At 44.4% G+C, this 26,983-nt stretch overlaps 1 protein-coding gene across 4 annotated transcripts in view; it reads right to left on the bottom strand.

Moving 5' to 3' along the window:
- Positions 1-9,492: 9,492 nt before the first annotated feature.
- CAMK1D (calcium/calmodulin dependent protein kinase ID) overlaps positions 9,493-26,983 on the bottom strand; it is a 219,777-nt gene continuing 202,286 nt past the window's right edge. For 2 of the 4 annotated variants that reach the window (XM_061368110.1, XM_061368113.1), the window contains 3 exons: positions 19,447-19,534; positions 17,722-17,860; positions 13,519-14,031 (listed from right to left, as the gene is read on the bottom strand). In XM_061368110.1, coding sequence (XP_061224094.1) covers positions 13,910-14,031; positions 17,722-17,860; positions 19,447-19,534 — 349 coding nt within the window. In that variant the 3' untranslated portion in view covers positions 13,519-13,909. Of the gene's footprint in view, positions 10,002-13,518; positions 14,032-17,721; positions 17,861-19,446; positions 19,535-26,983 lie in introns of those variants that run through there. The other 2 variants (XM_061368111.1, XM_061368112.1) reach the window with 2 other exon arrangements.

Genomic DNA, 26,983 nt, shown 5'->3' with positions numbered 1-26,983 from the left:
GCCTTGGACACTGCCAGGGATGGGGCAGCCACAGCTTCTCTGGGCACCCTGTGCCAGCGCCTCAGCACCCTCACAGGGAAGAGCTTCTTTATATCTAACCTGATATAAGGTTATAAATAAACTTCCCCTACTTAATTTTAAACCCATTTGCTCCTTGTCCTACCACTACAATTTGTTCACACAGCTCCCAAACCACTTTGAGTAAGGCACAAAATCCATCGCACAAAGGCAGCAAATATGAAGCCATCATGCAGTGAACACAAAATTTGCCCACTTTGTTTTGCAGGCAAATCTAAATGACCATGCATTGTGTTGGCTTTGCAAATGTAATGTATCTCCTTCTGATCTGGTGGGTCTGACCTGGTAGAAGGCTTTTTAAACCACCTGCAACTGTCTTAAAATGCGTATTGTGAATTCAGATGCAGACAGCTGACTTGCACTAAGACTGCACAGCACTACAGTTAGAGCTATGGACAGCCTAGGGACAGGCTATCAGTGTTCCAGATCCAGCCCTGGTCAATGGAGAGAGGTTAGGGCTGCACTCAAGGGCAGCCATGACAGGTACCTTGTTCTGTGCACTGATTCAGGGGCTAAATGGGCTGGAGAAAGGAAAAAGTAATCACACTGTTTTAATTAAAGACAGTGGAAGCTTTCCAGCCCCATCATTACAGCCCATGCAGAGACAAAAATCCCTGTTCTACTAAAGGGATAAAATAGAATGAATTGTCGCCCTGGGGATCAAGCTGATCTGAACTTTGTATTCCTCATCTGCTGTATGCTTAATTCTCATTTTTAATTGACTGCAGATTTACTTTGGTTTCAAAACTTTATCTTCAAAACAGATTCTTTGTGTTCTTCATAGAAACAGGCTTCGGGGTGTATGAGCAGGGCTGGCAGGGGGCTCTGCACTGCTGATAGGTAATGATAGTTTCTCTGCAGCAGGAGCCAGGGTAAGTGAGACGCAATGTATGGTCTTCACTGATGAGCAAAGAGTGGGAGGAAGCAGCACATTTCCAGCCATAAATCAGGGGGACATTAAGAAGTTACAGGCTGCTTTGGCAACACACAGCTCATTAGCCCAGTGGGTAGGAAATGCATTGCAGATGCAGCAGCCTTGCTGGAAATCCAGTGGGGAAAGAGGTTGTAAGGACCTGTGCAGGCAATAGGCAGGATGCCATGGAAGACAGGAGAGAGAAAATGACCCTTTTCACAGGTACTGCTGAGTTTTCTGCCCAAAACGTTCATCTGGGCACCAGGCTGCTGGGAAAGAAGAGACAGAAACTTTTTGTGACATGAAAAAGACCTAAAAACCCACAGAGATTTGGGCTACCAGAGCAGGAGGGATTTCCAGGGAGTGCTGTAGCATTGGGCTGAAGTTCATTTTTGGGATCTAAGTAGGTTTTTAGGTTGTCTCCTAAATTACTTGCATGCAAAGTCAAAGGAAACATCAAAGGCAGGAACTGGAACCCAGGTTTTAGTTTCACAGTTTGCTATTTTCTTCCATCCATTCTTTTTCTGTTTTCTGATGTGCTAAATTTTCTTTTAGTGAGCCATGTTTTTGGAGGAAGAACGACACTGCAGGTTGATTTTCTGAGTTTCAGTCAGCCTCCATGATACAAGTGGCAATTCAGTAGGATAAGCTCATTCCCTTTTCACTTTTTGTGGATTTCATTAAGAAGCACGAACAGGCGAAAATCCCTCTAAGCAATCATATTACCAGCCTAATTTGCTAGACTTTCATTAAAGCAATTAAAGATAGAACGATGCAATGACCCACTTCAGGACCCAATTAAGACTGAATCAATAAATCAGTAGGCTTAAATCACCACCATAAGGACATAGATAATCAAAACAAGTTATGAGGCTGATGCTAAACAGAATTACTGTATTAAAATTGCCACAGGAGAACTTAAAGAATGAAATACTTTCCAATTGACATCCCCAGCTCATCCTATTAGAACCAACTTTGTAGTGATGGGCACAGCCCGATACAGATCCATCTGCCTGCTGGTGAGCACTGCTTGGGTGCACAGCAAAACAGACCTCCCAGGCCATGTGCTAGCCCTGTGTAGCCCTGGACATGGTGACTACCAAGCACAAGTGTCAGAACCTTGCCCATCTCTTCAGCCACATTTGGAGCTAAATCATCTCATCATCTGTCACCACCTTATTTGCACAGGTAAATAAAGCCCCCCAATGTCCTGCTAACAAATCATTCTTTAACCCCAGCTTGAAGGTGTTTTTCTTCCAGTGGAATTGCTGAACATTTGGATCTGTCCATAGATTTAATGTGAACCATTGGTAAACTCAAAACATGTGGCACCTGCTGCATAATGTGACTTCTCTACCCCAAATGATGCTCTAGCAGTGTTGTGGCAAGTTTTCCTTCAGGAAAGCATGTAGACTGCTGACTTTATCAACACATATTTGCACAGATGATCATTTTCTCCATAGAAAAAAAAGGAAAACAGAGGGTGAAGGTTTAAAGGAAAATCTGAATTCCTCTTTTGTTGTTTAACTAACCTGGATTTAACTATTTGGATTTATTAGCAAAGGCTTGGTAAATGTTGCCCTGGACGGGTGAAGCCCATGACCAGAGAGTAAGTTGATTCAGCAGTGGACTCTGGTGTTGACATGTTTGGTGGCAGTGAAGTTAAACACTGTCTTAAGAATTCAGTCCTAGCCTCATCATAGCTGAATTCCTTCTCTAAATATTGTGACCAAAAAGTACGTGAAAGCTTGTCCTCTTTCTTCTTTCCACACTTGAAATACATGGTAAAATCCTACTGTTCTGAGTACTCAAAAGACGTAGTAGCCTAGTCCCAAATCTTCAGTTTATGCCATGTTGTCCCTATGCTTTGGTCTGACAGAGATATTATGATAGTATAATCTAGTATAATATATACTGTACTAGTAAATGGCATTGTATGGTATTACGTATATTACAACTCTAGTATGTGTCCATCGCATACCTATGTTCTATCTTTTGAGAACAGGAGTTTATTCATCAACTCCCATCACCAAAGTTACACTTTCCATCCCAGTATCTGATCCAACGCAGCTCAGCACAGCACCTAAGATCCCTGATCCACCGTGGGGAAAAACTGTGCCACCAGAGTTAATCATGATAAACCCATACTGACCTTCACTTAGGTGCTGTGCTGAGCTGTGGTTGATCAGAGACTGGGAGAGAAAGTTACAGCTCAGATGCTGCTTTGAGCTCTGCTACAACTGTGATCTGTGACTTTCCAGTATGGAGGGTGCCTGCCTAGCTGGCACCTAGCAGAAAGTGTGTGTTTGAAATGTATTATGCATTTTTGGTCACTGCTAGACTGCAAGCTGAGGCATGGATGTGAACATAGCTCTTCCTTCTGCCCTAAAGAAAGAAAATGGAAAACATACAAAAGCCTACATGGTGCCAAAGAAAACACATAGCTTGTGAGTTTGATGGGAACACCAAATTGCCTCTCAGTTCTGTTATTATTAGTTTCCTTAAAGAAAACACTTTCATAAAGAAGGTAAATGAACCATTAATTGACTACAACTTTATCAGAGTATTTCAAGTACAAAATGAAAAAATGCAAGGATATTTAAAAAAAAAAAAAAAAAAGGAAACTTTTGAATTCAGGATAAGTAAACAGAGTTTGGAAGTCAGGAATTTATTCCGATGTAATCCAGAGAGCCCAAATGCCAAACAATCTGGAAATACTCAATTGAATACTTGCAGTGCTGATCCAGATGGTCCTTCTTGCCCACCCCCACAGTTATCATCACATGGTTATCATCACAGTAATCCAGCATTGTTGAGAAGCCCCACCAAAACAGGGACTCAGATGTGCTGGGCAGGCCACATTCACAGCTATGAAGGTGGACCTTTTCCCTGAGAGTTGTCCAGAGGTGGGAGGAAGAGTAATACAATAGGAACAGCATGTCCCCTTTGTCCCTGTGGCAGCTCACAGTGTGCTGGGATTGTGTTGGGGCAGTGCAGGTCCTTGTTCTCTCCTCATGAATTCTCCAAATGGATCCTCACAAAATCATACTTGAAAATATGGTTTTGTGGATGCACAGATATACTTGGGAATAGGCTTTGCTTTAAGGATGAAATTCTGTGTAGCCATAACCAGACAAACGGTAGCACTGTGTCCACTGCAAGGAAACAAGTGGTGTGCAGAATGTCTCCCCTCAGCATCACCTGGCCATGAGGGTCCTAAACCACAGGGGGTCTATCCTTGCTCAGGTTGGATGGTCTTTGAAGTTGGGCACCTGTATATGCTCTGCTTCAACAGCTGTCACTCATGCAAAGCTCTTGACTGTGAAAGAGCTGCCCATAGCCTAATGATGCCCATTGGAGCCCTGGTTCTGCTAAGGGATAGTGTCTAAGAGCAAGGGAGCTGAGAAATGATCTTGGTATAGCATGAAGAAAGACTGAGGTATGGCATAAGCAAGAGCCTCAGTGTATACCAACACCCAGAAAATCTCAAAATAAGGACTGTTCCCTTCCCTTCATTGCAAACATGTCTGTGGATCTTCATGAGGTTGCAAGTGTATTTTCTGTAGCTACATCTTGGTCTTGTCCCTTTGGCTTCTCTGTACTGATGTTTTATCTGATTTGCTCCTGAGCTTGTAACAGTGAAGAAAACACAAAGATCAACTAAATACTGAACATGACATCAAGAGCCCATCTTGGAGCACCAGGATTTCAGTGGTCCTGTGGTCTTCTGCCCTGTCTCACTGGAATCTAGGAAAAGTTTAGTGCACACTGGGTGACCACTGAGCCTACAGAGGAGCTCCTGACTGTAAAATCAGGACAAGAGAAGGTTTTCCTGGCTGAGATTTTAATTTCATAGTGAAATGTGGGATAGACCTTCAACTACCATGAGACTGCAGAACTTGAGCCAAACAGGGAGAATTTGAACCAAACAGACTTAACACAGGTGAGAGTATAGTCCTGAATATGAAGGAATGGTCAGAATTCAGTGTCACACTCTGCCTTCAGCACACTCCCTGCCAGTCTTTTTGTACATGGATGTGCTTTTCCAAAGATGTAGCTTCCCGTGGATGTGTTTTTCCAGAGCAAAACGAGAGGTCATCTCCCTTCTGGCACAGCCCAGCATCTAATCTTAGTTCTACGGCCACAGCTGCATACCACAGCTCTGAAATAGTAATCAGATTGGTTCTGGTGGTTGTTTCTTCATTTACATTGTAAAAAACTATAGAAGTCGTTTACCTTTTTATTGCTGTGAGTTGCCCATTATCACTGTTGCTTGTTTCAGCTCTGTTAGTGAACCAGATGCCTAAAAATCACCTGGCTTTGACCTCAAGCATGGGCCCACCTCCCTGCTGTGTGCCCAACGACACTTGTCTGGGTGTAGTGATTTTTCCAGCTATTTTTAAAGGGGAAGGAATTCCTGTGTGCCAGTGAGTGACAGCCAGGAAAGCAGAAATGAAAGTGGGGAAAATTTAAATAAGAGGGAAACATAAAAAAGCAAGTCATAACACACTTGGGAACATAGTTGAAGGAAAACAAAGCCCATGATGGAGCACACACAACAGCATTTGGAGCCCACTGCTGAATGCAAAGGGGCTTGGAAACACTAGCACAGATCCTGCCTCCTTTCATGATTCCCACCACAGGCTGTGTAAGTCACCACGACCAGCTCAAAGGCACAGGCAATCTCCAACAACTGCATCTCCTTTCCCTAGACCCACACAGACACTCTTAATGCCCAGGAGACAGGCACATCTCCATATGCTGACACTCAGCATCATTTCCAACAGCAGCTTTATGAAACACCTGAAGGGAAAAATCTGTTTTATCCGTTTCCCTATGGAGTGAACTGGGGAGAAAATAGTCTCACTACCCTCCTTTGGGATACGAAGGGACATTGTTGCATAAAACACAATGGAGCAATGGAGCAGCCATAGGAATGATTCACTCCTTTTCTTGCATGTGGATGGAGGCTCAAGCACTAAAAAACATCAGACTTCACATCAAGGTGATTTAATTGGATTTATTGGAGGAAAACAATTACTCATCCCTTTAAATTGTCATCATGATAGAAATCTCGATATGTATACATGATTGTCAAGGCAGAGAACCACTTGCGACGTAGCCCCATTAACAATTTGCAGTATTGCAAACTCATTATGCAGATAAAACTTTTGCGATGCCTTAAAACATGCATGGAGTAAATACACATTCTCCCTTCTTTTTGGACATGGATGCTGTTATGAAATTGTATCAATCACAAGACCTGCAATATTAGGCACACTGACATTCCTTGATTAAGATTTAAGCCTTTGTAGAGAACATGCTTGCATTTTCATTGAGTGAAACCAGAATGTTTTGCTGTTGGGGGTATCTGGGGAGTCACTACTCTGGGCAGACCAGGCTTTTATTCATTGTTTGCTGACCCAAATCAAATTATCTGTTTAAAAAATATCCAAACTGACCAAAATGCTGTTTCTTAACTAGAGGCCAGTGTACAACAGGACACTGACATTGTGTTGACCAGAAACATGAGTCACACTGTATCTCCTACTGAGCTACAACCTTCCACGCTCTTCATTTTGGGGGTCATGCTACAGCTTGATCCAGTAAGACATAGCATGAGTGACGCCATGCTGGCTCAGGGGATGCGGGTGGCGGATGGAAAAGCTCAGAGCTATTCTGAGCACACCCCTCGGAGCTCCCACCCACCCAGAACCACAGCACACATCCACCTCTTCATGGAGCCCTGCATCACGTGCTGCCTCAGCAGTCTGAACTCAGGCTGATTTACAGCCATTAATAATGATGATTTTCATTCTGCCATGTAGTGCTTCTGCAATGGTACAGCATCCTGGCTGAGCACCAGCCTTGAAGGTGGGCTCAAGGCTTCTTGGTGCTTTCAGCCACCATGGAGTAGTCCCTTGCATAATTCCCAAGGACTGATACTTGCTCCCTATGACACCAGTATGATGCTTTCTCTCCAGCCCTGCTGCCTGTCATGTCCTTGCCAAGAATCCAGAGCAATTTTGCAGCCCTTTCAGATGACTCTGCTTTGAGTACTGGGAACTTGAGTCTTTCCCACACTAACACAGCAACCACTTAGGAGCTGGGACCAATGCCCTGCTGATACCCATGAGAGGATTGGGCCAGAGCTACTACAAGTAAGTATCATGTGGCCATCCTGTACCCTGCCTTAGGAAGATCAGCACAAATGAAAATGTGTCAACAATTAAGGAAAGAGGAGGCAAGGACATGTGGAAGAAAGAAAAATACCATACCAAACACTTCCATGGATAAATGGTGGCACTATGTGGAGGTTCAAGGATCAAATGCTAGTGTCTCAGTGGTGATGCTTTGGAAAGGATGGCATAATTAGCTCAGCTCTCTGCCCTCTTTTCTGTGGGCAAAGAATCACAGCATCTTGGTCCCCAAAACGCAGTTCATTCTGCAACAGGTGAGAAAGAACTATCCTGTAGGAAGAGAAAGAATACTAAGAATTCAGTGGACCAGTCTAAATTCTGACTAAGAAAAACAAGACAAAGGAAAAAAGAGGAAACAGACACACCAACATGCTTCTTGGTAATCCTGAGCATTAGCAGCCCAAGGAAGGAATTCTTGATGTAGATCAAGTTTTTAAGCATTATATTCAAAAAAGGAACCTCCCCTCCCCGACTCTTGTTTCTAGACATGTGTACATGACTGCTGCATAGTTTTAAGCTGCTCTGGGTGGTTACTCTTCCTGTACTTGCTGCAGAGCATTCAACAGAAAGACAAGATACATTACCAGGCTTCGCAGTATCTTGTTTACAAAACATCAGCTTTTGCATTTACTCAAACTTAAAGATGGATTTTGAGTTACAGATACATTGAGTCATTTAAAAGCAAAACGTAGAAGTAAACCCCTCGAAGAAAAGGTTGGGTTGAAGGTGAATAAAGAAAAGGCTTGGGAAATACAGAAACAGTGAACAGCAGTTTAATACATGCAGTGCAGTATCATGCATTTATTGGACATTTGATGTCATCATTAGTTCAGCAGTGATTCTTTTCACAATGCTTGTGAGCATACATGCCCTGATTCCACTCTGGAGCATGGAAAAAATGCAAGAGCCACTCTTCTGACCTTATCATTTATGAAGAGGGGCTAAAAAATGGCTACCTGAACAAACCAGTGGCACAGTTCGTGGTGGGAAGGGGTCTCGAAAACCAGAGTCTGGGCTACAGATCCTTTATCCTGCACTACAAACACTATTTACACAGCTTTGACCCAACCATGCAAAGTCAAGCCAAAAACCCTGAACCAACTCCTGATCTCCCACCGGAGGGATCTGTCATCCCTGGGGCCACAACGCGCACACACACACATACATGCACACACACACATACATGCACACATGTGTCACAGAGACCAAACCACCCCAGCGGACAGGATGGGAAGGCAGGACTCAGCTGCAGGGATGCAGGGTAAAATTACAGGGATTGTGTAAAACTTGCTGCTGGGCCAGAAATATGGAATGCCTGATTGACCAGGGGAAACTGTTCATGCAACGTTTGTGAGCAGGTTGCTGTTTCCTCACTCAGCCGTTGCTGGCAGGGATCTGCCAACTAATCCTCTAACGCTTGGTTTTGATGCTGTTTTCCTTGGATACCAGCATTTCTCTGTGTGTTTCCACTTTTTGCTTGAATGAGTGTAACACTTAGCATTAAGTTTCTGGTGCAAATAAGCATGATAATGAAGGCAAAACTCCCTTCCCATGAATAATTTCTGGGATGCATTCAGGCCCCAATTCAGATGGATAAATACGTATGGGATAAAGAACGCAAATAATCCCACTGAATTCCATACACTGAAAGGAAGCTACTTTTGCACCTCAGGGCTCAGTCTAGAAACTGTTATTTTGCCAGTAGATGAATCCCCTGGCTCTTTGGAAGGAGCAAAAGCAACAGGTTACAGTCTGCATGATCTTGTTGGCAAAGTCAGTCTGGTGGTTTTATGCAGTGCTCACCCAGTGCTGCTCAGGCCTGGAGCTGTTACCACAGGGGGAAATAACAGCACAGGTTTCCATACATCTGATCCAGCCAATGCCAAGTTCAGATCAAAGGACAATACTCTCACTGGCTGCCAATAGCTGGAAGCGATCTGTCTTTCCTTGGAGATTTGTTTCCCTAAAAATATGGTCACACTTAAGGAAGGGGAAGCCTCAGGATCAGCTCCACTGCATTTCTAGGGCACCCTGGAGGTCCATGTTCTGGTTTGCAGAGGATCTGAGGAGAAAAGTCATAGATCAAGGGCTGTGTTGGCTCCTGGGGCTGGGAAAAGCTTTGGACAAGCCTCAAAGTCCCTCAGGGCCAGGCAGGTGAGAAGAATATGGTCAATTGCTGTGGAGGTATGGGGGACACATACACAGTGGAAACCACTAGTGCCTACTGCAGAACTACGTGGAGATGCCTACCAGTGGGCTGACACCCTTTCTGTTGTTTTATTCATTTCAAGAATGAACCTCTATCACTGCTTGGTTTTATTCAGCACCACAACCATAACAGACACACAAGGCATAGGTAAAATCCTACTTTTTTTTTTCTGTACCCACTACTCTAATGGAACCTCTGCAGTAGCAACCAGGACAAAAGAAAACATCACCATCAGAGTAACACAGTCTCAGGAAAGCATCACTGGCAGGTTTTCCTTATACTCCTACTTCCCCACTTAGCCGTGCCATGGGGCCGATATCCATTCCGTGCTGCAGAAGGGGTGATCCAGCAGAAAGTTAGGATGTACTGGGAATGAAGTCACATGCAAAATCATCAGCAGAAGCCCCTGCCACTACAATACTGACTTTCAGCTCGCAGAGTTCACACGGGCAGCCTGTCCTCACAACTTCTTCTGCAGGCTAAGGGGCCAGCTGGAGGTTTTCTGGATTTTGGTTTGCTTGTTTGCTTTCCCAGCAAGTGCACTGCTGTTGGCATCAGAGATGGCCTCTGTGACTCTGGAGGTAAAAATCAACAATCAAAGCTGCAAGCAAAGAAAAAGAAGGGGAAGGAGCTGAGGAAAATGAGTTACAAAGGAAAAGCACATTGGTACCAGTAAAGTAAAGCAGGGAAGGGTAACAGACAGGTGAGCCCAGGCTGAAGTCCTCATGTGAATCACAGAATGGTTTGGTCTGGAAAGGACCTTAAGATCATCCAGTTCCAATCCCCCCACCATGGGCAGGAATGCCTCACACTAGACCATGGCACTCAAGCTCTGTCCAACCTGGCCTTGAACACTGCCAGGGATGGAGCATTCACAACCTCCCTGGGCAACCCATTCCAGTGCCTCACCACCCTCACAGTAAAGAACTTCTTCCTTCTATGTGAGGAGTAAATCACACACAGTTTAGTAGGATGGTCCATTGGGAAAGAGCCCAGAGGGATTTTTCTACGTGCACCTTCATGACAAGGCCAGCTGGGGATTTGATTTGAATCTTCTCCTTTGGGGCTATTAGCCCTTTCACCACATGCATACGCTATTGACTCGTGGCTTAGCATTTGTGTGTGAGAGTGGCTGAGCAGAGGTGTTGGAGCAAGGGAAGGACACACAACAGCACTGGAGCATCCCTGGCAAGCAATGCTGGAGTGTTTGTTCTGCCCCTTACATAAATCAGGCCTGGGTGCAGTTAACAGATTTACCCAGACTTAAACTAAGAAGTTTTAACCAAGAGATACTTCAGGACTCAATGGAGAGATCTCTAAGCATTTGGTGAACTCCAGTGAGGATTCCAGATGTGTTTCACTGATATAAAAGCAGAGCTTCCCACCACCCAAACTGTAGCAGAAAGAAGTAATTTTGCTTTTAAGTGCTTCTGTTTCTTGTCTTAAGATCCCAGCAGTTGATAGAAAGCCAAAGAGAGTGACGATAAATTACACAGCTAAGGCAGAATATTACTTGCAGGAGGGAAGAGAAATCACTCTAAATCCAAGTGTGGAAGGCAAGAATACTCTCCTAATAAAAACCAAGGGAAGCATCCAGCAAGGAGGGGCAGCATAGCATATGGGAACAAGCCCTCCGCATCTGCAGGACAGCGTGTCTGCCTTTGCTTCCATCACTGCTCTTTGTTTTGCAGATGGAAATACATTTGCTTTCCTTTTTTCCTGCAAGATACATTTGGAGGCTGTATTTTGATTAGAGGCCTCAGCAACTGCGTCAAGTTCAAACCAGACCTCAGATTTCAGAAGAGAAAGCAAAGAGGAAATGCTTGAACCTGAATCTTTAAAACCACTCTAAAATGACAAATTATTGGCTAACCAAATCCTGCTTTTGGTTGCTCATGTGTAAACATGGGGAACTCCACTGATGCTAAACTGGGAGACTGCCTAATCACATCCCTGCAACTGGAGCAGAATAGGGCCAGCTGGGCTTACAAAATCATGGGGTTTCAAACTAACTTGAATTTTTGGGGATAGGAGACTCTCCTAAACTAAACCTTCCTTACTGAGCCTGGCAAAATAAAGTGGCTCCTGACTTCATCGTCAGTGAGGTGCTCCCACATAGAATCATAGAATGGTAGGGCTGGAAAGGACCTTAAGCTCATCCAGTTCCAGCTATCCCTTGCTATGGGCAGGAACGCCTCACACTAAACCATGCCACCCAAGGCTCTGTCCAACCTGGCCTTGAACGCTGCCAGGAATGGAGCATTTACCACTTCTTTGGGCAACCTGTTCCAGTGCCTCACCACCCTCACAGTAAAGAATTTCTTACTTATATCTAACCTGAACTTCCCCTGTTTAAATATAAAACCATCACCCCTTGCCCTATCACTACAGTCCCTAGTGAAGAGCCCCTCTCCAGCGTCCTTATAGGCCCCCTTCAGATACTGGAAGGCTGCTCTGAGGTGAAGAAGTTGAAGTTGAAACCTTTCTGCGTGAGCATCCATGCCACCTGCAACATGGTGGGGGGCAACTGGGGCTCCCAGGGGCTCACTCAGATGTGCCACAGCCCCCTGAAAGTGGGGAGCAGCTGAGATCTATTTGGTTCAACAGGTGTAAGTGGCATGAAAGGACTGGCTTTCAGTGCTCACTGCCACCTGCTTTTCCAGCTTTCAGCACTCAAAGTGAGACAGATGAAATCCTGGATCTGCCAGTTCAGGCCAACTGACTGAAGCTGAAGCAGGATTTTGAAGTTTCAGTGAAAAATGCTTATCTTATCTTTTCCCAGCATGGTCACTACTGCCTAATATATTCAGCTGTGTCTATGGTTGACTTTCTCAATTTCTTGTGCAGGATAAATGAGACAATCATGGCAATAGAGCATGCTGCAGGGAATGGCACAGGATGGACCTGTTCGGGGTGCAAGAGGCTCACAGTGGCCAGGGAAGGGTTCCTGCCTCAGCTGCCTGCCTCCCTTCCCGAAAGAAAACCACAGCTGGGAATGGTGTAGAAGTAACCTGGAGCCTTTCTGGGCAGATTTTTCTCTCCTTTCTGTTTCATGCTGCTTTAATGAGTGGCTGCATGACAGTTACAGCGGCTGTTCCTAGCCGATGCACCAGCACACGGAGCCTGGGAATTGCATGTACCCAGTCATTAACAAGGAAGTTGAGCTTGCTTTTGTCTATGAGCTTCCAGGGAGGAGGAGGAGGCAGTGCCACCACTGCCCCTGCATGTGCCCAAGCCTTTTGGCTGAGGTCCTGCTCAGTGCTCCTTGACAGCCCCCAGACAGCCTTAGGCGTGATGGAGAAATGCTACACCAGATACTGCACTGTGCATCCAAGAACCTGCCAGTGCTTCACAGAGGGGTGCAAGCATCTCCCCTCTCCTGGGGGTGAAACCAGGCACACAGAGATGGAGGTCCAAAGTTTTCTGTTTGGTTTCAACACCCAGTTTTGGCCTCTCTGGGAGGTGCTGAGCATCAGCAATGCCAGGCAAAGCCCTGAGGAGCTGCAGGTGCTCAGCACCTCTGGTGTTGAGCCCTCGGACTGGAAGTGCCCCATACCAGAGGCCAGGCTGGGAGGAGAATGGTGAATTAAATGTCTTGCTGGAGGGCAAATGAGTCAGTGGCAGGGGATGAATAAGGCTCTAGGCCTCACATCTTCCTTTTCTTTCACCCTGCCCATAACTCACAGTGACTCGGAGGAGACAGGAGCTGTAGGATGAGACTGCGCTCTCTCATTTCTTTTGCTCAGCTCTGGTTGGCTCCTGACTGGTACCATGTACCTGCCCCTCTGCTGAAACAAGGGTGCTGCAGATCTCCAGCACTACAGGAATGAGGCCAAAGATGAGCTAGCCCCCAGCTGGTGGCAATTTAACTCTCACCATGGCTTTCAAGAAGGAGGAGGGGAGGGAAATCTGCAGTTCTTTAATCTGAACAGTAACAGCTCTGCTGAAGCCAGATTTACAGCCCAATCTGAGGAGCAAGAAATGGCATGCCATTGAAATCCTCCCATGTTGCAAAGGTAACATCAATTCCTACCTACAGAAATAGCCTATCCTCCAGCAAAGTGGAAGGAGGGACATTACTGGAAGTACTTTTTAAAAGAAAAAAAAAATATAATGCTCAGAAAAGTATCTCTATTTAAATAATCCAGTTGAGATGTTTGTAGTTAATGGAAAAAAAAATACAACATATACTGTTACCTACACTGAGAAAAAGAGTAAATCACTGGGGAGAAGAATGAGTGTTCATTGGTTAGAACATCACTAGACTCACATATATATATATTTATATATATATGTATATATATGTACAGCACCAGAGACTGTTAGATCCGTTCCCCCTGGAGTCATTGCAGTTTGTGATAAATGAAACATTTCAGAATTTGCAGTATAAAATATGGCCATAAAAAATCTTCTTTCTTCTAGTCCTTCGCAGAGCGAGCACCGCAGGGTGGGATGTGCAGGGGCAACCTGCCAGCCCCGCTGCCTGCCTGCTCCTCGCCGCCCCGGCTCTCACTTGCTCCCTGTGTGCACTGTGGTCACTGTGGTGGGTCTGGGTCTCCGGTCCCCTCCTACCGCAGAAACGCCTGAAGAAGCAGATGAAACAAAACTACAGAGAGTGGATGGAGACATACCTAAAAGGAAAGCCAGAAACACAGTTAGAAATGTTACGGTTGGAGGTGGGAAAGCTGAGTTTCTTTCGTAGCAGGCTACAGAGCAGAGGGGACCGCAGATGGAGATGGCACTCCATCTCTTCCTGCAGCGATGGCTTGGCTGGGTACATCCATGGGGCATCTTCTGCCCTCCTAGCCCAATGGCCATTCACCTACTGTCACCACCAGCAGTTGTATGCATGTCGCAATGAATACATGTCCACTTTGGTACGAGTTCATCCAGACTGATTCCACATTTCTGGGGCTGAAGACAAAGAGTTGTGGGATTCAGCAATCCCTCCGGCATTCTAGTGCTTAGAATAATTCTTGTGGGCCTGCTAAAGATGGTTAAACTTCTCATCATGGCCATCTAGCTAAACGAACAGACTGTGCACCTGGACTAAAGAAAATTCCCCAGGCATCGTGGAAAGCTGCTGATAAAAAGGTACAGTGGGTCAAATTCACTTCTGAGTCCCAGTAAAGCTAAAAGGAATGTAAATCTGTGGGACCTGTGCATTATTCTAGCAACAGCTTATGTTACTCCAGGTTTTGCTGGTATTTCTCCAGGATTTCCAGCTAAGGTATGTAGGTTGATGTAGGTTGAGTATCTGGACTCATAATTTGCCCAGGCAGTTCCTTTTGAACTCATCAAAGACTTCTTACCGATATTTTTCTATGAAAAGAAGGGGTTTTAGCAAAACTAAAACATTTATAGAAAGTGTCCACTTCCTATGGACCCCTCACCACAGCTCTCTAAAAACCAAACCCCTCCAAAGCATAATCCCTGAAAACCCAATGCAAGCTGAGTTTTGAATGACAGATTCAAGATCCTGCTACCCCAGCATGTCAGCGTTAATGAAGAGAAATAAAATACATCATTACTAGAGCTTTCTGCAGGTGAGCTGCCCCTCTCCCAGCAGGTGTAGAGACCCCACAGAGATGATCCTTAGACCTTGCTAGCACATGCAGCTCTTCATGCAGTTTAGCAGCCTTCAAGGCACTGATGTGCAAAGGTAGCTCTGGTGCAAGAAAAGCTGCTGAATGGGAGACCTGGCACAGTCACCTTGCTCTGATAAGATGCAGGCTCACAACGATTAGAAATACAGTTCATTTTTCCTAGTGAATAAAGGGCAAGATGAAAAGTACATTAATATGTTATTGGACTGGAGTTTGATATGGCCCCTTGACTACTTAGGATTTCTTGGTGCTTGTTATGACTTTTAACTACTTTTCCATGCTTCAATGTTGCATTTCAACCTCAGGGCTGACTATGTGGTACCTACACTAGTGAACATTCTGCTTCCCAGCAGTTTTGACATTTGACAACTTGGCTTCACGTTGCAATTTATCTATTACCTTAAAAACACAAGAGATCTAGGTCCTGTAATTAACCTAGCCAGTCCAATCATGTCTTAATAGAATAAATCAAGCTCAGGCAGAGAATAAGGCCAATACACTTGAGAATTCCTGACTGATTCACTTACACTTTCTTGACAGGTAGCATAATCCAGCCTAATGCGTCATCTTTGCTTTGCCCTAATACAGAGAACAGAATTAGGATGCAGCCTGACATAACCTACTCTCAGGCGAAAGCTGTATTTAATTGTCTTCAATGGTTTGAAATTACTGCATCTGAAATGATTTGGAGAGCTCATTAAATGCCTATTAATAACATTAGGCAGCATTGTATTTTATAATGGTGGCACAGATGTTTTGTGTAACTTGCCACATGGGATCTGTCTTGTGCAAGAAATCTGTCCCCAGAGAAAATCACTGAGAAAGAAAGAGGCAGGACAGAGACCTCAGAATCCTCTCAACAGGAGGTACTTGGTGGACTGCTTTTGATATGTCAGCTCCCTCTTAATGTCACTCCTGTATTTGCTGCTAGCTCTTCTCACTAGTTCTCAAAGGCTCCAGCAACTCTGGTTACTTTGAGGAAGGGAAGCTCTTCTGTACTGTCTGCCAAGCTGGTCTTAACCTGGGATGCTTGGAAATCTTTCGATACTTTTCTGCCTCATGTTTCTGACATGAGAAAGCTTATCTTAACACATTTGGTTTTACCCTTTCTATGCTTGCTGATGTCTCCATCAATGCAAAATACAGTAGGGTTCTGTACAGAGACCTGCTGGATTCTGTAGTGGTTCAACACACTTTGTTCTGTTCTCGCCCTTCTTGTTCACAGATGTTTTTCCATTACTCTTCGTACTACTCAGAGCTATTAATTAACACCATTTGAGATTAATCAAATGGATGGATGGAGATTAATCACCCACTAGTCTAACAGCAAAGCATGCCATCGATGCTCTAGACCTAACTGTGGTTCAGCTTAGCCACACGGCAGCGGGGACTAAAATAAAGTCATGTTTCTCTTCTGTAAAGGGTTTTCTACATTGCTGCATTGCCAGTGCATGGTTTGGACGTGCTTTGTGGCTGGTCAGCAGTGCATCACTCCTTTGCAGGTGCCAGATGTGTGCCAAGAGCACAGTGATGATTTTTTGGCAGCAGCTGTAGGATACGGCACTGGGCATGAATCCCCATCAGGCCCAGGATGCAGAGGGAAGGGGCTCTCCTCTGGCTCAGCTACAGCACAGGCTGGCAAAAACCTCTTGTGCAGCACCCAGAAGGCAGATCCCACCCCAACTGTACCCATGATAGGAAGAGAAACCACAGCTTCCATAAAGAGCTGTGGGGACTGCAGATGGTGGCATGTCCTCATCAAGGAGCAGAGATTGGCAAGAGGTGGGGGAGAGGCAGCACTATCCAAACTCCTTCCCGAATAGCAGGTGCTTTCAGCTCCAGAATAGCGCAGGGTATAGTAAAGAAATGACCAGTTCAGTCCCCAGTGAAGCAAGTACTGACTTCCAACTCCATAAGCTATTAGCATTCCTTTTTGTTGCTGCACCTTAAAACAATCTCCTCTAATTGTAAAGTCCACATCACTCCATTTCTTGATATAAAAATGTCTACAGATGGATGGAAGGAAGTAAAAGAAATGCTCAGAAGCCAGAGATTATACAGGCTTCATTGCAAAAGACACATTTCTGTTTTCCATATGATCCCTTATGTCTCCTTCCCTGGCATCCAGAAAAAACATATATCCCAAGCACCAGAGTCCATCGGGCAGCTTGCACATCTCAACTACAGCATATAACAAACAAGGCAGGAGGCCAAGTCCCACTGTGATGTACAGAGCCTGAGTCCTGCTCAGACAAATGAGCCTCTTCGTACAGGAGCTTAGGCTGGCTCAGCCTAGCAGGATCAGTCTCCTCCATAGTAAACAGAAATGGAAAATGAGCCAATTTTTACAGAAAAATGTCTTATCATAATACTGGAAACTCAACCATAAACAGTTTGAGTAAACTTTTTCAGTTTTCAGCCAAATACAGAACTTCTTTTTCTGGGTCTTTTTCCCAAGTGAAAGCCTTTTTTCTTCACAAGAAACAATGTTTTTCTCTAAAAACTGAAAGCAGCTAAAACCTTGTATTTTTTTAGTGCATAAACTTCTGTCCAGCTAAAACTGAAGGCCTCTATTCCTTTTCAGCCCTGATTTAAACACCTGCTTGCACAAAGCCAAATCAACTGGCAGCGAGGACTGCAGCCTGGGGGTCAAAGGGGGAAAACGGGTATCCTGTGAATTTCCTTGGGAGCTTTCCTGGGATGTTGGTTACTCACAATCTTTCCGTGTGGCTGCATCGGGAAGTGGTGTGGCGAGGCTGAGGGTGCTGGAGACGCTGGCGCTGGCACTGTCCAGGCTGCTGCCGAGGTGTAGCCGCCTCATGTGCCGCACAACGGCTGTGGCATTAAACGCTTGCTGGGGAGAAGAGAGCAAGAGAGGAAGGATAACAACATGGGAGGTGGAAGGGCTGCTTCTGCTCCTCTGCCGGCTGATCAGGCTGGCAGAAGTGAATGAGCACATCATCTGATTATTCTTCCCCCGGTGCTCAGCTCTAGGACCCCCAACACAAGAGGGATGTGGGCCTGTTTGAGGGGGCCATGAAGATGCTCTGAGGGCTGGAGCAGCTTTGCTCTGGAGACAGGCTGAGAGCTGGGCTTGATCAGCCTGAAGAAGAGAAGGATCCAGGGAGACCTTGTAACAGTCTTCCAGTTCCTAAAGGAGGCCTACAAGAAACCTGGAGAGGGACTTTTTACAAGGGCATGTAGGGACAGGACAAGGGGGAATGGCTTTACCCTGAGAGAGTGAAGATTTAGATTAGAAATTATGAAGTTCTTCCCTGTGAGGGTGCTGAGGCGCTGGCACAGGGTGCCCAGAGAAGCTGCGGCTGCCCCATCCCTGGCAGTGTTCAAGGCCAGGTTGGACAGGGCTTAGAGCAACCTGCTCTAGTGGAAGGTGTCCCTGCCTGTGTCAGGGGTTGGAACTGGACGAACTTTAAGGTCCCTTCCAACCCAAACCAATCTGTGATTCTATGATTCTGCCTTTTAAACCTTTCCCGATTTCTAGTTTCTAAGCTAGAAGCAACAATATCAAACCATATACATTTCTGCTCTGGTCCTGCTCCCTGCTGTCCCTTCTGGCACTCGGTTGGGATGCTGCTGCCTACAAGGAAAGTCATATTCAACACATTCTGCACAGCACCAACACATGGGGGGGTCTGCATTGCGTCATGTGTCCTGTGGTGCTGACCCCAATTCCACGTATAACAATGAGTGCTTTAGCAGCCCCATTATTTCATTGTCTTTATACAGAATCATAGAACAGTTTAGCTTGGAAGGAACTTTGGTTTGTGTGTTTGGGTGTTTGGGGGGTGTGGGGGTGGGGGTGTGTTGGGGTGGGTTTTTGGGGTGGGGTGGGTTTGTTTGGGGGGGTTGGGGGTGTTTTGTGTTTTTTGGGGGGTGTGGGTGGGGGTTTTGTGGTGGGGGGGTGGGTGGGGGGTTTTTTGGGTTTTTGTGGGGTGGTGGGGTGGGGGGTTGTGGGTTTTTTGGGTTGTGGGTTTGTTTTTTGGTGTTTGTGCTTCAAAGGCCATCAGTCAAATGCCCCTGCAATGATCACGGACATCTTCAACTAGATCAGGTTGCCCAGAACTATGTCCAGCCTGGCCTTGAATTTCTCAGGGATGGTGCATCTACCACCTCTCTGGGCAACCTGTACCGGTGTTTCACCACCCTCATTGTAAAGGAATTTCTTCCTCACATCCAATTTAAATCTCCCCTCTTTCAGTTTGAAACCATCATCCCTCATCCTATCACAACAAACCCTGCTAAAAAGTCTCTCCCCATCTTTCTTATCCCATGTAGAACCATTCAACTTAAGTCTGGGCTGAGTATTTTGACCAAAATTTTGGGCCACGAGCACACTAGCATGCTGAAGGGGTGGTTGTATGGCTGCTGCATTAGCAGAGTTGTGTGTCTAAGTGTCATCCCTGAGGATATGTTACTTACTCTCCATTTGCTTTTTGCAAAGTTCTTCCGGATCTGAGCGCTGACTGACTCATGGATGTTTTTGTTGAGCGCTGTATCCCCAGCAATCCTGAAATGAACAGACCAGACAAACTGTAAGCCATATTTTGCTCTCTTTCTTTTTCTTCTCCTCAACCAAGATGGCCAGCCATATGTGTGATTTCTCCTTCAGGGATGATGATTTCATTCACATGAGGGCTCAAACTTCCCACCACTGTCTCTGCTGGCAGCAGTGGTGGAAAATCTGGGGCAATAAAAGCAAATGTAGATAAGGCTTGTAGGTCTGGCAGCTACAAAGAGGTACAACCTTATTCTGTTGGTGCGTGGCTGCTTTCTGTCACCATTACAGCCCTAGATGAAAACATTCTACCTGTTTTTTTCTTTACATCTGAGGATTTAACATCAACAGGCTTGGACTACTTTTAGCCTCAGCCATGCAGCAGCTTTCAGAGCCACTCCAACCTGTCTGATTTCTGTTTGCACTGGAGATTTTCCTGCCACCCTGCAATATACATAGCCATTCATCATGACTGATGTAGACTTACAGTAAAGCAGATACACGGACGGTCACTACAGCAGCAGCACAGGCTGCACAAATAGCTGAAGGTGAACAACACTTAACCTAAAAACTTGACAGATACTGTATAGTTTCTTTAACAGATAAAGACACATTCAAATCTCCACTAACATGATTATTTCAAGGGAATTTTATTGTTTCATTTAACTCCTCAAGGCATGAGATCTGTTGGAAGAGTAAGCATCATAGTGAACTGACTTTGCACCGTGTGCTGGGGTAATGCTACCTAACTTGGGTGATGCCAGTAATAAAGATTACATTCTATGTTGTATGTGATGTTTTCAGAAATCAAGTTTCTATCCACACTGTAGAAAACTAATGTCCATTAGCAATAAAAAACTGTAAGAAATTGAATAATCCATTAAGAACAGAGTTTCCCAGCCTGGGGACCTCCAGTAAAATAATCAGAGGATGTGGGGGGCACAGTGGTTACCTCGGTCTTCCCCTCTCCCCCCAGCTCTGTCAAAATAATTCTGAGAAATATTTGCCTAACTAGCCCTTGAAGATCTCCAGAAGATGGAGACTCCTCAGGCAACCTATTCCAGTGCCCCACTGTCTCCCAGAAGACATGGAAAATAGTTTATTCTTTGTCTTTGAAGCATCCTTTCACATATTTGAAGACTGTTATCATGTCTTCTGTCTGTCTTCTCTTCTCTAGACTAAACAAACTGAGTCTTTCACTGTTTCTTCATAACTCATATTTCCTAATCCTCTGATCTACTGAGCTCCTCTGGACTTTCTCCAGCTAGTCCACATCTTCCTTAGAGGGCAGTACCTAAACTGTTCGCTGTTTTCCAACTAAGGCAGCAGAATGGCAGCATTGCTTTGTGTTTCTTCAAAGATGAAACTTTGCTTACATACCACAGCCTCCCATTTCCATTTATGTGTCCCCTGAATTGGAGACATTCCTTTCATTTTGTGAAGATCATTCCAAACTATAACAGTGTTCTTCAAAGGACATGCAGATTTTTCTACCTTTGTGTCAATGGCACATCTAACAAGTGGTCTCTGGGACCAGTCTTCTCAAATTGCTCTCCTCGTTCCTGCTGGCAAAACTCACCCAGGATGTCAGAGAGATAAGAGGAACTACTTACTCTTGGGAAGAAGAGGGAGTAAACTGCTATCTCCCAACAGTGGAGAGCCACTAATCCTATCCTGCTGCAACTAAGTGTTGAGTTATTCAAGTGTACTGTAGCCTGCAGGATTGTGGGCAGGGAGGAGCAAGGTTTCTTATTCAGGGTAGCCCACCTTCAACTGTTTGTCTAACTGTCACTGCTACATAACCTCTATGTCAAGTAGAAAGAAGAACTGGTACCATGAGCAAAGCATGGCTCCCAAATGGCACTTGACATTCTCTCTTGGGTCCCTATGCTGTTGATAGAGATTAGGAGGTGTTTGACAGAAAACTGGGAGATCTTCAATTCTTGCTTCAAAAAGGATTCCTTCTGATCTCCTCTCTGACAGTAAGGTAAATTGGTCCACATTTCCCACTGGAGGCAGGCAGATAAAATCTTGTGAGGCAGCATCTAGGTTGAGCATCATGTTCACTGCAGACAGGCCCTAGCAGAGTTTCCCAGGGGAATGCAGACTGCTAGTCCAAAATGCCATGAACACTATGCTCTGCCCAAGAACAGCTCCTCAGTGAAGGCAGGTACCCTCAGCACACACCATCTGGGAGCACTGACCATCATACTACAGATCTGCAGATGAAAACTAAGACAAACACTTAGTATGTGCATAGCTGCAAGCCAGAGCATCCGTTTAGTAACTGATCAAACAGACCAACTGCAAAGAGAAAATTTACTTATATTTGCAAAGAACATTTTCCCTCCAAAGCCAATGAAGCATTTGGCTTTATGAACAAGTTGGTTAACAAGCTGTAAAAGCACAGATCAGGTTTCCCACTTGTCAAATTCTATTTTGGAAACAGGGACAGAACAAGTTCTTGGGGCATGATACGCTTGCCAGCTCTTCCAGAAGATCTTTCCTGTCAGTCTCCATACTTGCAAATGCATTTTTGCTATATGAAACTTTTCACTGGGTGTGTAGCTCAAATACAGGCTAGATGTTTTAGGGATCATTTTTTGAAATGCTAATGGTTTCTATATGAAACTGCTGGTTTCAGTGGTTCACAAAGTGTCTTCTTCCTCCACTAACTCTATGTTCACTATGCAATTCTTGTAATCCCAGATAAAAAGTCTTGGTGTTTCCCAAATAGGCAGGACAGTACTTGTTTACTTAAGAATGAGATGGATAGACACTCCGTGAAGCCCTCAGATGCTACAGTGGTGGGGACCATCCTACATCTAATACTTCTTCAGCAGCATTAGCACCTTGCAGATGCTAGTTTTCAGTAAGAGCAAAATGACATCAGTGTTGGGGCTAATTTAGTGCAGCAGGATCCATTCAAACACATGCTGGTATGACAAACAGCATGGCTTAAAGCACAGCCCCCGCTGCCCAAGCTGGCTGTGGGATTGTTCTCCAAGCCACCTTTGAAGAACCGTCCTGTTAATGGTGCAATGCTGTATCAGGAAGACTGTGCTTTTATACTGTATTCTGCACTTGAAGGATTTTGAAACTTACATAAAATATTATATATAGTATTATAGTGTTTATAGTGTAGTTTTGCTTCTAGGAAAACAGAAGAAATGTTAACATTCATTTGCCATTAATGTTTTGCTGGAGATGTGGTGCTTTAAGGACAGAGGCAAGAGAGGTGGAGGTGAGCAGGTATAAGTCATATCTTCTATACAATGACTGGTAGATTTTGAAAACTGAGATAAGCTTTTGGGCACACAAACCTACCCCGAGGTGGATATCATGAGCATTACCACATCTATACTGAAGGTATTTAATCACAAACTCCAATTCCCATGCTGAGAAGATAATGCATGAAATTTAATAGAGATACTGGTTTTAGAGCCTGTCACAATCACCCTTCCACCTTTCTCCAATTCTCCAAGTCCACAGGCTATAAACCATCTAGCTTTTTCTTTTAGGGAAAAAAGAAAGTTAGCAACTTTCTTTTTAACTCCCTCCCCTGGACAACATACCCTTCTCCTTCAGGAATCTGCTCAATTTTTCCTGAGAAACAGCCACCTTCTGTTTCGGAGGTGATCAAACTGATGCATATCTAGTCAAACCCTGAGCAACAGTTCTTGGCTTTCCACTTAACCTGGAAGATAACTGTCAGCATGGAAGCTTGTTTTTACCAACTATTCCAGTTGGCCAGTAAGAGATACTACTTCTACCTACCACACACATCTACAAACCTAAAATTAAACAGATCAGAATAATGCATGATTCACTGTCATGCTGAGCATCATCTAGAACCAAGCAAGGATGGATGAGTCCAACTGGAACCTGTTTTTTCTCTCGGGATTCCCATTTTGCAGCATATGAAAGCAGCTACATCTTAACAGTGGTTTGGGGAACTTCATGTTGAAGCTGGTTTTTCATTCAGTTGTAAATATATGTGTCTCAACACACAGAATTGGATACCAAGAGCCACAATCTAACAACTCTCTGTCAGAAATACTTCCACTGAAGCTAAGAAGACTATTTCTCATTAATAACCGTAAGAAATCTAGCCCTGTATGTGGGAGGCATCTAATCTAATGATCAAATATTATTTATAGTATCTAATTTATTATAACTTTCTATCTGGGTTCAAAGCAATCACAGCAATTTATCAATGTATTAGTATTACCATACTAATTCTAAGCTTTGAGAGGAGCCTCCAACAAAGTCCCTCATCTACCATTATTTTCTTAACATTCATACTGAAGGCAGCAAACTCAAACGTTGTGCTAGCCAAACAGTATTTGGAAATACTCTTGAGCATGATGACAGGAAACATGGAGTTAGCTGTAATGGATGATGCCAGAGGATCATAACTCTTCTATACATACACACACACATATATATATACACACACATACCCCACATGCATGTGTATAAATACACACACGCACATACTCTATCAGTGATGCTCCAAAATAAATAGAGTGCAGAGACAAGCTCGATAAGAGTTTGATTTAATGTTGTAAACATCAGCAGTTCCCTTCAGGAAGCCCTTTTCACACTTCAAAAAACATCGTCTGAGAACTGAGCTCTTTGTAAGCCATGTCCTTTCCCTCGGTGGAAATTACTATCTGGCTCATGCTCTCTGGCACATAATAAACACTCGGGGTCATGGTCACAATTTTCAGAGGCTCAATCCTTGCCAAAGCTTTGTGATTCTTCAGCGTAGGCGGGATGGATGTCGGCACGTCCCAAGTATCTGCTCTCCCCCTGCACAAGCAGTGGAGAGAGGCAAAGGCCACACTTATACCTGCGGACACAAGTGTCTAGTTTAGATGCCACAATCTCCTTTTCCCCTTTACAGTCTACAGGGAGACAATACATACAACACCCTTTAATTTAGATATCCCAAGTTGCCTTTGGTGCCATAATGAGCTTCAGCACACAGCTCTAAATCCCATTTAAGGTAACTTGGGTAATGTGTGACAGAGCAAACAAATTCATGGAACACCTAATTCCTACACTGGCTTCCTAACTGTTTGACTTTCCCCTCACCCTCCCAGAACTGTTTTCTCTCCCTTTGACCTGAGCCTGGAGGCTGAATTTGGGGCTGTAGAACCCGGCTTGACCTGACAGGGAGCACAGTGTGATCCTACAGCTGTGGAAAAAACAGGTCCCCAGATTTCTGCTGCTTGCCCTTAATCACTGCAATCTGAGCAACTGCCCTAAACAGAATGTGAGCTCTGACAAGGCAATATATTTAATAAACGTAATTGCTGCCATTAATACAAGCTAGGGAAACATTAAAATGTATCAAGCTGCAGCAAAATTACCCCTCTTTTGTTACCTTCATTTTCCACATCCTTTTTGAAAAGTCACAGTGGAACAACTAAGCAGAACATTGCACCTCTGCAACACACCATAAACAGTGCAAATGCCAGTGAAAGATATGCTATAAAGTAAATAACTTTTCCAATGGAAAGCATAAGTCACCTGTATATTCAACTGGAGAAATCTGTATAAATGGACAGATTGTAGAGGCCGGGGTGTAATCATTATACCAACAAGTCTTACACATTGTACTGTTTCCACTACAATACTTCACTGCAATTATTAGCCTCCTTTTCTGCCAACTCCAAGTTTAACATACCGTCCCCTTGCCAAGGTCTTTTGATTATAAGTAGCAAAATATCACGTAAATGCAAGCATGTGGGGAGCAGATACAGCCCAGAAAAGTGGGCCATTGGGAAGAAGTATTTACTTTTTTCAGGGTCTGATCCTGTACAAACATTTCGTCATGTGAATAACTGCCTATTCAAGAGCAGTTTCTCGAAATTCAAAGAGATTATTAATCTTAAAGGCACAAAAGTAACATCTTGCAAAATCCAGTTCTTGCAAACCTTGTTTGGAAGTTTTAATAGAAACATGGTAATTAAAATAAGAGGTATGTTTTGGAATCAGTTTGTTTTTCGCAAATGTTACATATTGAAACAACAAATTCTCATGCAGTTAACTACTTTTTATCACAGTAAGATTGTGATTAACATGCATGTGTTAAGTACTTATGATTTAATGGATTTCTTTCTAATTTGTGGCTGATCCCAATGATCTGATACTGCACGGGCAGATTTCACAGAAGGAAGGAAAAGGGAAAGCTGGAAATGTCACTACACAGAGTCAGTTCATCATATATATCCCTGGCAGTGTTCAAGGCCAGGTTGGACGGGGTTTGAACAACCTACTTTAGTGGAAGGTGTCCCTGCCCACAGCAAGGGGGTGGAACTGGATGAGCTTTAAGGTCCCTTTCAACTCAAACTATTCTATGTTTATCTACCATTTGCACAGTACCAGTGACTTGGGTAGATGTTCTCTGTTCTGCTGGTGAGACAAGGAGACAATCCCTAGCTCAGCGGCAAAACTCCCATTAACCTCAGTGGAATCAGGATTTCACTTCCTGCAAACTCTAGGGTTCAAAGATGCTTCTCCAGTTACCTTGATCTACAGAACCAGTTTGTGCAGACACCTCTGTGAGTTGCCATTAAGTGCTACTTGACACTGTAGCTGACCACTGAGAAGAAGCATATAGCTGTCTTCCTCCTCTACCAAAAAGGCCTTCCTCTCCTTCAAACAGGAGCATGTCATTGCAACAGATATAATGGCTAGAATGGGACAGAAGCAGTAAAAACTTCATTATTCCCTGGCATAAGCAATCTGGGTGGAAAACGTTTCTTGAGCAACGGCTTGGCAAAATGAGATCCTATCACTAACTCTAAAATAACAGATAATATCCAGGTGAGTAGCACTGATTATCCAAAAAGGCATTTATCACTATAGGATCCAAACCCTCCAAAAAATCACTGCATCGCTCTCCAGAGACACTGATAACTATAACACTGGTGTTATAAGAAGGCTTTCAGAGCAAGGGGGAATGAGACATTGAGTTCTGTTCAAGAGCACACTAGGGAGGACAGAGGCAGATCTGAAGCTTTATCTTTGGAAACCTTCACTTTGCTTTCACTGGACAACTGTCCTTCTGTAATCCAGTGGCACATACTGTCTCTGTGTTGAAGAGAGGTGGATTTGGGATGTGAATTGGAGACACGATGAATATCTTAAGGCTCCCTACCTACTGCAGTGCCATTTGCATGTCTGGCACTTCAAAGGCTGACCCGTGCTTTACGTGGCTGGGAGGTAGCCCTGCATATGAACCACTGCCTTGGAAAGTCAGCCCGGCAGAAGACAATCCCCTGTCACAGAAATGGGGGAAAAGCCTTTTTGGGGGAGTTGTTTTTAAATGGAAGATTAGATTTTGTAGAAAATATAAAGAATTACAGAGCAGTCTGTGAGTTTCCATTGGCTCCTGGCCATGACATGCAAATGAAAAGAAAAAAAAAGGGGAATGAAAACACTTTCAAT

Source organism: Neopsephotus bourkii, unplaced genomic scaffold (genome assembly GCF_033783945.1).
Source record: "Neopsephotus bourkii isolate Nb327-2 ecotype Australia unplaced genomic scaffold, CSIRO-AGI_Nbou_v1 NB_1423, whole genome shotgun sequence".
Lineage (NCBI taxonomy): Eukaryota > Metazoa > Chordata > Aves > Psittaciformes > Psittacidae > Neopsephotus > Neopsephotus bourkii.
Note: the sequence above shows the minus strand (reverse complement) of the source record. Positions and strands in the feature narration are given on the sequence as shown.